The sequence below is a fragment of the Sapajus apella genome, unplaced genomic scaffold (assembly GCF_009761245.1).
Source record: "Sapajus apella isolate SASKATOON/1434 unplaced genomic scaffold, GSC_monkey_1.0 scaffold6, whole genome shotgun sequence".
In the NCBI taxonomy this organism is placed as follows: Eukaryota; Metazoa; Chordata; class Mammalia; order Primates; family Cebidae; genus Sapajus; species Sapajus apella.
Genome location: NW_022436946.1, coordinates 20,875,734 through 20,889,113, shown reverse-complemented (window position 1 = coordinate 20,889,113; position 13,380 = coordinate 20,875,734). Strand labels below are relative to the sequence as shown.

General features: G+C 35.6%; 1 protein-coding gene across 7 annotated transcripts in view; it reads left to right on the top strand.

Moving 5' to 3' along the window:
- The window catches only part of LAMA2 (laminin subunit alpha 2), a 618,514-nt gene that overhangs the window by 284,088 nt on the left and 321,046 nt on the right, over positions 1–13,380 (top strand). For all 7 annotated transcript variants that reach the window (XM_032274826.1, XM_032274824.1, XM_032274825.1 and 4 more), the window contains exons 11-12: positions 2,568–2,708; positions 5,360–5,533. In XM_032274826.1, the coding sequence (XP_032130717.1) occupies positions 2,568–2,708; positions 5,360–5,533 (315 nt within the window). The remainder of the gene's footprint in view (positions 1–2,567; positions 2,709–5,359; positions 5,534–13,380) is intronic.

The window sequence follows — 13,380 nt, the reverse complement described above, 5'->3', positions numbered from 1 at the left end:
CCCCTATTTTCCCCCGACAGACCCTAGTTTGTGATGCTCCTCTCCCTGTGTCCATGTGTTCTCATTGTATATTTCAGATTTTGGATTTTTTTGGATTTTGGCATATTTGCAGCATACATACTGGCTGATCATTCCTAATCAGAAAATCCAAAATCTGAAATGCTTCAATGAGCATTCCTTTTGAGCATCATATAGGTGCCTTCAAAGTTTCAAATTCTGAAACCTTTCAAAATTTTGAGTAGGGATGCTCAACTTGCATATTTGTCTTGAAAAATAAATGATGAACGAACCTCCAACTTTTAAATTGAATTTTTGTTCCCAATGTCTTTGCTAACATGGGTCTCTCATTCTGTCTCTGTCCACAAGTTCAATTTTTAAACCATGCTTCAAGGTTTAGGTCAAACTCCACTCCTGTTGTAATGCCTCCTTAAGTCTTATAGAAGAAATTAGTGCTTCCTCCTCTGTTTCCATAATTTAATTTATTTCTCAGATGCACTTACCATATTCCACCTTGCATGATAGCTTATTGTGAGTATATGTTTTTATCCAACTAGATATTGGCTTTTAAAGACAGAGGTCTTGACTATTTATCTTCATAGTGCCTAGAATTCTGACCCTAATGTCTTGCCTTGGGTTGTTAAATAAAATTGAATATGAAATTATTTCATCATATTTTTTCAAGGTCATTTTACCAGGCTAAAATGGAGCTAAGGAAAATGTAACTGGTGTCTACAAATTTCTAATTGTTGGACTTAGTCTGAATCTCAGAATAGTGGTATTGTAAGCTTTCAAATTAGAGTAAATGAAAAGTAGATTAGACCAAGCACATAGGAACACAGTGTACAGAACAGCTGTACTGTGTCCTCAACGGGATAAGCTAAATCATAATTACAGACATGTTTCATCTTTCTTGGCTTTATACTCTTTTTGAAGATGCTCTCAACTCCAGTGCTTTGGGGATTTATTTGTCACTATAAGTCTGAAATTAGTTTGATTAGTTTTGCTGATATCTATCATTTCAAAATGTTTGAAATCTGCCTTAAAAAGTAAGCTGGCAAAAATCTTAGGGCAGCACTTCTTAAGGTTCCCACATAGAAGTGGTTGAGTCTGTAAATGAGTCATTGAAATTCAGTATCAAAAAGTTAATTTAAAATAAATTATTCTCTTAGATATAAGGAGGACCTCTTTGTTTATTTTTTAAAATTTCTCCTTATTTCTTCATGCCATTTTTTCTCTTCTCTTCTGGTTTTCCTTACATGTTCTCAGATTTTATCATCGCTATCTTCTGCTCAATCTGGATTTGTTTAAAGATGTTTTTATTAAGCTTATACTATGTGTATAAAACTTTTCTATGCATGAAAAACCTGACTGCCAAGAGATTTATTTAAACTTAATAAATTTTATGAAGCTAGTGCTCACTGCTGTACCAGGAACCATGTTATTTTCTCAGACTATAAAGATAAGTAAGACAGAATTTCTACCTTTGAATAGATTACAGCAGATAGCTAGAGAGAACAATCTTTGAACAACGCTTTTTTGTAGTTGTGATAGAGCAATGTATAAAAAATGAAAACGTCATTGAGAGAGAAATTAGTGGTGCAAGGGAATTTTTTTAAAAGCTTCAGAATTGCTAATACAGGAATTCAAGGAAGAGGGAAAATGTAGAGAAAATGCACATGTAGGGAATATTGCAAATCTGTTTCCTGGAAAGCAGGACGCCTTCATTTAGAAGTATTAGTCAAGATCAACTGTTCTTTAAATTGAGAGATTACATCTTTCGCAGTTTTTCATCATATGGTCAGCTTTCACTGGCCCGAGTCCACATTTTAGGCTCAACTATAGACAAACAATTTTTCAGTATACTGAGATTAGAATGAATGAAACCAATCTGGTGGAGAGCAGTCACAGAATGAGAATAGATCTTTCCCATAATATCACTATGTGACTAACTGTACCAATGTGTTATAGGAAACACTATAAAAGTAAACCAGGGGAAAACTTTGCTACTTTTCTACTTTATCTGATCTTTATCCCAGTTTCTCTACCTGTCAAGTTCCTATGCTTGCCTCAAGTATACATATTTTTAATCTGAAATGTGAAAAGTATTTCTAACTGGCATAATATCAATGTTCTATTATATATCGATGTCTTAATGTCTTTAATTTTTACCAGAAAATTAAATGAAGTAGCTCAGTAACAGAACAGTGAACTTTAAATGAAGTAGCTCAATAACAGAACAGTGAGCCTAGCTGACCCCACTTTACTAAATCGAATGTATTCCTGCACAGGTATCTATCATGACATTTACTCTGCACTCTTAATATACACGGAGATCAAAACAGTCACTTTTACAAGAGTAGATTTGCATCCAATAATCTTTCTCACCAGTATAGTTAGAGAGGATACAGCTTTATATACAGCTTTGGAGCAGATTTTTAAAAATATTTATACTTTAGTTGAGAGGGTAAAATGAAGAATGTACAGTTAATATTTCCTTTATGCAGACATGAACACAGCTCATAAATTTGAAAGATACCTGTGTTGCTGACACATCTCTTTATTTGCAGGAGAATGTTGAAGGAGGAGACTGTAGCCGTTGCAAACCTGGCTTCTTCAATTTGCAAGAGGATAACTGGAAAGGCTGTGATGAGTGTTTCTGCTCAGGGGTTTCAAACAGATGCCAGAGTTCCTACTGGACCTACGGCAAAGTAAGCAAGCACCATTTGGTTCTGTTTGCTTGTCCATCGACCTTTTTTGTTGCTGTCATTGTTCTTTTGTGGAATTTTTTTTTTCTGATAGTGAACTTCTACATAAATTTCCATGAAGAAATAATGAAATTGTATTCAAATACTTTTGTGTATTTTTACTCAAAGCCTTTGAGGTTGTATTTGTAATACTGCTGGAATTTCTTAGGCTAGGTAGGCATAGTCTTTTCAGTTTCCATGATTACTATATGAAGCAATAATGCAATTAAAGTTTCAACTCCAAGGGTGCATGATTTAACAGAGAAAACATGACATTGTGATATGAATTTTATTTTCCATTTACCGGTATTTTTGTATACAAGTTGAGAAAAACGCTTTATCATCTATATACATAATACATATTATCCACCAGCTTAGTTACTATTTGATGTTGCCTAGACTATTTCATTATTAAAAGGGGACATTAAATATAAGCAATACCTTCATTCACAGTTGGTTTGAAAAATTGCTACTTAAACTATTTAATTGCTACTAAAATTTTGTTTAACGTAAATGTGTTTACCTTTCTACTTTCACTGCCTACGCTACCCACTGCCTTTTCAACTCTATACAGAGAGCATTTTGTCTCCCTACAGAAGAGTGTCAAAGGAAAATGGGACTTCTGGGAATTTCATGCAGCCTATATGGCTGGACTTAAGAGTGCAGAATGGTAGGAAATGGACTGGAGAGAGAGAAGCCTAGAGGGGGAATGAGAAACTAGAACTTATAGAGTTAAATATGGTAAGAATTTGAGATCTTTTACTTGGAGTGTCATTGAAGAATTTTAAACCGAGGACTGACATAATCAGTGTTGTGTTTTATAAAGACTACTATTTAGATAAACTATTACCTAAACACTTCTTCCTTTCAACTTTAATCAGCAAACTAATCCTGAACAGAGCTATCTCATATTTTCTCTGTCTGCAGTGCTTTTAAGTCAAGCCTACTATGAGATATTATCTATAGTTTATCAAATATATTGCTTTCAGGGCAGACTTCAAAGAATCAACCACAAATGGACATCTAGTCTAACTTCCTCATTTTGTTTATAAAGTCCCACCCCACCCTCCAGACTGCTCCACTGATAGAGCGCAGTTTCATAGCCAGCCAAGGGACAGAGCTGGTACTCAAGCTTTGATCATCAGATGCTAGAGACACAGAATCCCACTCAGCTGTCTTAGAATGCCTCAAGGGTGATGTTAGAAGGGCAGAAGAGCATGGAATATATTACTTATTGTCCAGGAGGTCAACAGGTTATACCTGGATTCTATTTCTTGTTTGACCAAGGGAATCTCAGTGATTTCACAGCTTTGGGATAAGCAGAGTCAAATAATCTATGAAGAAAATTTTTTAAATATTTCAGCCACATATTGTCACCCATAGCATTCTTCTTCCCATGACCCACAACATGAAGCAGCTCATGCATGTCTGGTAGGTTCCTGGTAGCTGGTAGCCTAAGCCCTTAGTAATCAGTGTTTTGTCCTGACTAGGGAGGTTGCTTTAAATTAGAAGTGTAGCTGTAGGCCTGACCTTGGCTGGAGCATAGAGATGTAAAAACAAATCATTATGCATTTTCTGATTCCTCCTTTAAGGTTCCTTCCATTTCTGGGCCAGGGATCTAAGCTGTGGGTCCCCACAGCACTTCGGACCCTATTTGAAGGAATGCATACAGTATTGCGAGATGTTGTCATAGCAACAAGCTGTTGGGTTCAAATAGCCTTATGCCTCAAAGTAGAAATTTTAAAAAGTGGGAGGGATGGAAATACTGAATGAAAAACCACCTTTCAGGTACTTACATAGTTTCTCTTTTTCCTCTGCGTTGCTAATACATATGCAACACTTTTTCAAGTCTTTTTTTCTAAGAGCAATAAGAAATTACTGGTGGAGTGAAAAATGTGGAACTGAAAGGCCAACTGTTTGATTAAGTGTATGTTACAACCATTGTATGACTTTGAGTGAATTTCTATTTTTAAGAAAGCGATATTTGGAACCACATTTTTTAAAAAGCATAGGTTTAATGAGAACAGATTGTTATAAAATACCTTGGAAACTCCTAGAAACATCAAGGAAAAAAAAATAAGCAATGGAAACCTAAGTGAACACGTATATCTAATGATATTCATAACGCTCATGATTTTTTGAGTTTTGTTTTGTTTTGTTTTGTTTTGATGGAGTCTTGTTCTGTTGCCCAGGCAGGAGTGCGGTGGCAAGATCTCTGCTTACTGCAGCCTCCACCTCCCAGATTCAAGCAGTTCTCCTGCCTCAGCCTCCCAAGTAGCTGGGATTACAGGCGCGCACCACCACACCCGGCTGATCCTTTTGTATTTTTAGTAGAGACGGGTTTCACTATATTGGCCAGGCTTGTTTCAAACTCATGACCTCAAGTGATCTGCCTGCCTCGACCTCCCAAAGTGCCAAGATTACAGGTGTGAGCCACCATAACCCAGCATGTTTTTTCTAAATATTCGTAGTTTTTGTTTGTTTGTTTGTTTTTATTTTTTGTTAATTTCCAAAAGCGGACATGGCCAGGAATAGGAAAGAGCAAAGCTGATAGTTTTTGTTTGTTTGTTTGGTTGGTTTTTTAAAATTAATGATGACTGTGTGTTTTCTCTAAGATACAAGATATGAGTGGCTGGTATCTGACTGACCTTTCTGGCCGCATTCGAGTGGCTCCCCGGCGGGACGACTCGGACTCGCCCCAGCAGATCAGCATCAGTAACGCGGAGGCCCGGCAAGCCCTGCCGCACGGCTACTACTGGAGCGCACCGGCTCCCTATCTGGGAAACAAAGTAAGTCCACGCTTGCTTCCCGCTATTCTGCTTTAACTGACTGATCGTGAGAATGAGTTTTAGTTGGTAATTCATTTGAAGAAAGATGAAATCAAATTACACACTGTATTGGATTGCCAGAGCCAGCTACATCACATGGAGCTGGGCGTTTCCCCAGAGTTACACAAGATCTTAACCAGCCAGGGCATCCCTAGTATGCAACTTTGTAGAGTTGATGTTCTGTGTAAACTTTTTGAATGGGCAAATAAATTAATGAAGCCTCTAGGGTATTTTCATAAAGCAAATTATAGCTATTGGAAGAAACTGTGTTGTGTTTATGTGGAAAGAGTTGTTTTCTGGATTTGTCTGTGGTGGGATACTTACTGAAGTTTTCTCATCTGTTTCTATTTCATTTCAAAATTGATACTCAAGAGATTTACTTTTCCTTCTACCTGATATGAATGTTAATTGGAAAAAGAAATGGATTACATAACTAATTAAATGCTTGCCACGAGGCTTATGCAAATAACATATTTCCTGGAGCTCAGACAGAACTACCCTGAAAGTGCCAGATTGGAAGCACATGTTTGTTTTAAAGCCCACACATATGTAAAAACATACACAGATAAACAAATGTAGCAGCTTCAGAAATATGGGCCGATTTTTTTTCTATTGTGGATTAAATCTATCTAGATAGATATCATAGGGTTTAGAATTTTGTTTTATCTCGCCTGATACTTTGTTGGAAACAAAATTTGGTGGCTTATTTATAAATGCGAATACTTGCTTGTTCTGTGAAAGTTAATACTTTCTCAGCTGATAGTTTAAATAACTGATCGCTCCAGAGGCTGTGATGGAAAAATTTCTTCATGAATTGATGCTGTTTAAGCCTAGTTTACACCTTAAAAATATAGCATTACTATGAAGAACTCATCATTGATTAAACAAATAAAAGTATATTTATAGTCCATGGTTTTCTTGCATGTCATGTGAGTATTGAAATAGAAAAACTTAGTATTTCATATGCTACTCAGTGAATAGGAATTGGTGGTGTTGGCTGACTGAAACATTTTTAACTCATGGCCAGTTTCTTATTTTTAACAGGCTTCTAAAGGCTATTACAAAAAATGTGTAAATGTCTAAAACACATTTTCAATGAACTTGTATTTTAAGAGACAGCATATGTTGTATAAAATTCAATAGCTGTAAAAAAAAATCTAATTAAACTTTTATTTGCAAGGCCCTTTACAGGAAGAAGTCATTTTATCCTATTCTATTTAGGAAACTCCGGTAGTCCCCTAAAAAACAAAATAGCACATAAGACTTTAATTTCTACTGCGTAAAATTGCCAGAAAATAAAAATAAAAATATACTGTCAATTAAAAAAACAAAACAAAACAAAACATTCTGAGGAGCTCCAAGAAGAGTTTTAGGTCAAAATTGGATGAATTTCAGAGGTTGTATGTCTCATATGATGGCAAAACTTATTTAAAGTAGCTTATAATAAAAATATTCTTTACCATATTTTCCATCCTTTCTTCTTTGGCCATATGCATTTTCTTTCTGTTGGCTGACAATCAAACTGACAGAAGGAAAGCAAGCAAACGGAATATTTGATAGAATCAGAACAAAGAATTTGGACATCCCATTAGTAGTTGTCGGTTCCTGAAGATAACTTCCCTTATCCTGGCTGAACTGTTTCTTTCTTATAAGCCACAATGAAGCGCTTTATATTCCCCTACCAATCATTTTCACAGCAAAACGCTGTTCCTGCCTGTGCTCCAGTTTCCATTCAGTGAATAAAATAACGGTAACAGGGTGTGCAAATCGTTTGAATATGGAGGACATTTTTTAATGTAATGTGGAAGCCCTTGGTGGTTTACTGTCAGGCATCTCGGTATGAATGAAACAATTTGCCTTAATAACTGAACCATATAAATTTTTGATACTACAATAATACTGCAAGCTCTTAGAAATTACCACAGTACATCTTAACTGTCAAGTCACATCACGTAAATTATAGTCATGATGACATGCTGAGCTTGGTTGATTTACTATCTTGCTAAGGAAATGGAAAATTGTAGGGCCTTGTTTGTAAATTCAATAAAGCCACTTTTCTAAATAGTGGTGGCTAAATGCTTTACCAGTAATTGCTGTTAGAATCAGAACCATTGCCAGAATCTGACAGAAATAGCATATCAAGATAGACGTGCGTCTACTTAAATATTGAATTTTATTTATATCCATTACCAGGAGGCTGTGGTACATAATCCTTCCTCTGCTTTTTTAGTGTTATTTCCTAATTGGAAAAAAAAATATGGGATGCTATTAGCTGTTCCTCAATATTTATATAAAAACTTTCAAACATTTTCCAAGTTGCTTGGTTATAAGTTTCTTCTAACAGAAGGGAAATATGCTGTGCATGATCTCTTATAATGGAGATGCCACATGCTATTATTCCTTTTTTTTTAGGAGCCTAATCCCAAATAATAAAAGTGTGCTTACATGGGACACACTTTTGCTAACATCGATGTCTGCCTGGTTGTAATAAAACTCAAGAATGCTAGCCAATTTAGCAAAGGAGTACTTTGTATCCTGTGAAATATTTTTCACAGTTTTACTCTTTTGGAGTAATGAAGTATAAATAAGTGATTATAAGTGTATGTGTGGATAATGGATGAGGCCTAGAGAAACTTAGCATGTTTTTATACTTTCCATTTTTTAAATTCTTACAATTCTCAACTAGGAATTATTCCTCAATTTTTTTCCCTGTGTACCAGTGAATATTTGGCACAATTGGCACAATCAAGTGTTAATTTTCTTGCCTTATTCTAGACAGTCAAAGAGAATTAAATCAGGCACCCACAGGGCTGTCTTAGGTACATTTCATTTTCAAAATGCTTGGCAAATGTTAATGCTTGGTTTTAGGGCATTTGTTTAAGCAACCAGGCAGCAGTGGAAAGAGCTAGAGGACAAAGAATCCTGCTGGTTTGCTGCAGGCTAGAGCTATTTAGAAGCAGTTTGGGAATTTCAGAGTTGGGATAATTTACTGCCTTACTAAACTAAGTGCTACTGGAACATTGAAACAGTCATTTACTTAAGGTTACCCTAGTGGTCTGAAATAGTTAAGGCAGCTTCCAAAAGCAATTCTCTTAGCATCTGTAAAGTTCTGAGAAGCTAGCTTGGCTTGTCTACTGCTCCTGCATTACTATTAAGGTTTGAAGTTCTGTCTCTGAACATTATTAAACTTATGTGATTTGTTCTTTACCAAAACATGCTTATTTTCTACAGCATTATGCTGTCTTTCTGTTTCTAGCTTAGAGAAGCCTTTAAATTTTTTCATGTAGTTGTCAAGAATACCTATAGCCTAGTTTAAGATGCACATTAGGAGAGTCTGCTGATACAATAGCATCTGGATTCTAAAAGTAATCTCTGGTAAACTCTTTTGTTGTTCTTTCTTGACTTTCAGTTCTACTTCACAGATCTCAAATTAAAGCTGTAGATTTAAAGAAGGAAATTGATATTTGAGATTTATAGGACAGGGTAGATCTTACCACATAAAAGGAGCTCAACAAGTATTTTGTAATTGATGCTACATGCTTAACACAAACAAACAAAATTCTGAGAAATTGTTTTGATTAGGTTGCTCAGAAATGCCCATTGAGTTGGATTTGTGTGAGTTGAAAGACGAATTCTGTATTGCTTTAAAAAATAATCAAAAACTCACTAACAAATATGTTCCACTCTCCTTTGAGCAGCATATTTTGTATTTGTGACTTCTTTGCTCCATAGTCCTCAAAATTATTCAAAAGTGGAATTCACATCCCTTCTCCCCATCCATAACTTCCTCCTATTTAAATATTGGATTAAATGGGTTAGTTAAGAAGATCATCATGCAAGTAAAGAATGGCATGGCTATAAAAGTAAATAGGATAAATCAACTGTGGTTGATCTTTTTATTCCATAAATCAGATCCCATCAAGACTGATTTGGCAATGCAGTAGAATCAGGAAGAAGGTTTGTTGCCTAGAATAAACTGAATTTGTAAACCAAAATTAAGTTCTAAGCCCCCTGACTAAATGGCCCCCCACTTGGCTAAGGGATTCCCAAAGAAACCTGAAAATCATGGGAAGGGCGGTTACACATTCCTCATTATACCCTGCTCCCGTTAGAGTTTAGACACAACAGACCAACAGTAACATTAAAACAGAGATTTAAAACTGACTAGACAGACTCTTTATATCAACAAAACACCAAATTACAACCTCACTCTAATATAACATAACATAACAGATAGCAGGCCCTAAAAGAAATCAAAATATTTTATACCAAAATATATTTATTTGACATATTTTGAAATGACCTTGCAAAGCTGTCTCTTGGGGAAAAAAATGCATTCTATAGAGAATCTCCTTCTCTTACTCGGTCTTTTCTGGAGAATCTGACACCTTGTAAGGCCTGGTAAGAGATATTCACCATCAACCTGCTACTTTAGCCTGCTACCTGAAAACAAGGACCATGGCTTCCACAACCAACCCCCATTTCTTAACCCAAGCTGACTTCAACTATTCAGACAGAGTTTAACTCTTTAAACCAATTGCCAGTCAGAAAATCTTTGAATCAGTCAATGATTTGGAAACCCCCAACTCTCTTCAAGATGTCCTACCCTTCTCGGCCAAACCAATGTATACCTTACGTGTACTGGTATAAGTCCTTGCCTGTTACTTTTGTCTCCGTAAAATATATAAAGCCAAGCTGTAACCCAACCATCTTGGGCACGTATTCTCAGGACCTCCTGAGGCTGTCACAGGCCATGGTCCTTAACCTTGTCAAATAAACCTCTAAATTGATGGATCCCTGTCTCAGATACTTTTTGGTTTATAAATTGTTAAGGATAAATGAGAAAATTAGTATTAAAAAACGAAAAACATCAAGGGCTGATTTAATTCCCATAGCTATGATAGAATCTGCTATGTAAAAGTAGCACAAATACAAGAGCTCAAGGTCAAACAGAAATCTGTGTCTTACATATCCTTGTCATAATAGTCTCTTGATATTTTTCCTCATTAAATTTATAAAGCACTAGTTCTGTAACAAATTTTTATATAAAAAGCATTTTAATATTCACATGCATTCTATTTACAATGTTTTCAATTCCATTTACAACTGGTCAACTGAACAAGTACTAGATAGGAGAATGTTCCATCCAGTAAAAACTCATGATAAAATTAAATAGCTTACTTAACAGTAATTTTAATATGAGTTGGTTTGTGATGTGGTTGGCAACAAAACTTACATAATCTAAGGCTACATTGGCAGAAATTTACTGGTCAGGACAAAAAAGGTAGTGGTTATACAGATTCTGCACAAAACACATGTCATCTAAAATATTTAGCTTACTTGTCAATTTCTGTTTTTATCTATGTTAATATACATGGCACAGTCATCAGCTAATAAACCAATAAATCCAAACTAGGAAGAAACGGAGCCGAGATTGCAATCCAGAAGTGTCCATAGCCTCTTCCAGTTAAGCACTTTTTCAATAAGTTTATTAGTTCTTGTGAGGCATTGATCTTTGGAATAAAGATGCTGAAGCAGCTTATTCAAAAGCAAGCATAAAAAAGGGAACAACGAAGATATGAATTCATATAAATATAAATGAATGAGATGAATAACAAATGTCAATAGAGAGGACACAAATCCAACAACTGTTTTTTTTTTTAAATGGTTACAAAGCTCTGTCAAGATTAATCAAGCAAAAATGGGGTAAAGCACACATAAACAACTTTAGAAATGTACAAATGGGCATAACTGCAATTACTTCAAAAATAAACAAATGAAGTATCAGAAAATAAACAAATTAAGAGTATTATGAAAATGTACACACAATCAGTTAGAATACAATTTAGAAAAAGGAATACCTTTCTAGGAAAATGCAACTTAATAAAACTGACTCAAAGGAAAAAAATCTATGTCAGATAAACATAAAGTAATTGAATCAGTAGTCAAATAAATCTTTCAATGAAATTAACTCCAAGCATATGTGTTTGCAAGTTCAATCACAATTCAAAATTTTTTAAAAGTGCAATATTATAAAACTTTCCAGAGTATAGAATAAGAGGTACCTAGACCTCAAGTAATTTTATATGGCTTGAAATAAAATCTTGACAAGAGGACTGTGAAAAAGAAAACCCCTATCTAAAGTCACTCATGAAAATAGATGCAAATATCCTAAATAAAACATTAACAATCCAAATCCATCAGTTTATAAAAATAGACTAAATTGGCCAAGTGGATTTTATCATCAGTGTTTAAGGTTATTTTAATATTAGAAAACCAGTATAAGGAATTGACCATATTGATTGGTTAAAAGAGAAAAAAAAATCAATTATCTCAATAGATGCAGAAAAAGAAATGGGTAAAATTAAATAAACATTTTTGATGTCTGAGAAATTTTACAAACTAGAATTGGAAAAGCACTTTAACTCATGACGGCTATCTACATAAAAAATAATAGCAAATATTTAATATAAAATGTTTAAAATATTGTTTAAGATCATAAGCATGAAACAATTCCCACTATCACCACTCCCATTTAACATTGTGCTAGATGATCTTAACTGTGCAGTAAAGTAAGGAATATAATATACTGTACAGGAATTGGAAAGGAAGAAATAAAACTCACATGTAGATGATACAATTATCTCCTTTGTAAAATCAAAACAATCTACAGACAAATTCTTAATTAGTAAGTCAGTAAGGGGGCTATATGCAAAATTAATATACAAAAGTCAATCATGTTTTTTATATCAATACTTTTCATAAAAAATATTTTAAGAAGCCATGTATAATAGCAATAAATATAAAAGTACCAAAGATTAAATTTGTAGGGAAAAGCAAATGGCCAAGAATAATCAAAAGAAATTCTAGGCCGGGCGAGGTGACTTACACCTGTAATCCCAGTACTTTGGTAGGCTGAAGCAGGAGGATCACCTGAGGTCAGAAGTTTGAGACCAGCCTGGCCAACATGGCAAAACCCCATCTCTACTAAAAATACAAATTTAGCCAGGTGTGGTGACAGATGCCTGTAATCCCAGCTACTTGGGTGGGATCACTTGAACCCAGGAGGCAGAGGTTGCAGTGAGCTATCCCCCACTGCACTCCAGCCTGGGGGATAGAGAGAGAATCTCCAAAAGAAAACAAAAAAAAGAAAAAAAAAAGAAAAGAAATTCTAAAGGGAACAGGTGGGGCTTTTTGAAAAGTTATTAAGACATGGAGGCTCTAATCTCTGAGAATGGAATTAATGCCCTTATAAAAAATCTTCTGTAATATGAAGACTTAGTGTAACCGGGGTGGGGAGCAGGGGCTCAGCTCCCTTCCTATGCTCATCAAAGATGTAACTGGGGGATGGGAGCAGAGCTGAGGGGCATCCCGAAGATGCTTCCAGTTTGCTGATCTGATGTTTTTCCTGATGTGCCCAGGTCCTTGGCCTCTCTTGCCCCAGGAATGCGGAAAAGGGCCCCGGAGGCGCAGTGAGCTTCCCATTTGAATAAATATTGTGGACCCAAAGAGTTTTCCAAAGAGCAATTTATTAGACAGAGACAGAGAGAAAGAGAGAGAAAGAGAGAGAGGGCTCCCACACTGCCATGGGAGGGGATCCAAGGGAGGAATCCACAGGGGTAAGGAGCAGTGGGTTTTTAAACTTGGAGTTATTCCTGCCCCATTCATGTTCTCCTCCAATGACAGGAGTTCTTTCAGACTTCCACTGGAGTGATTGATCTTTGACTCTGATACTGGATTGGCTGCTAGGTCTGCAACAGAGGCCCTTCCTCCTGGAGGTCTTTGTGTGCTTTTTGAACAACAAAGCA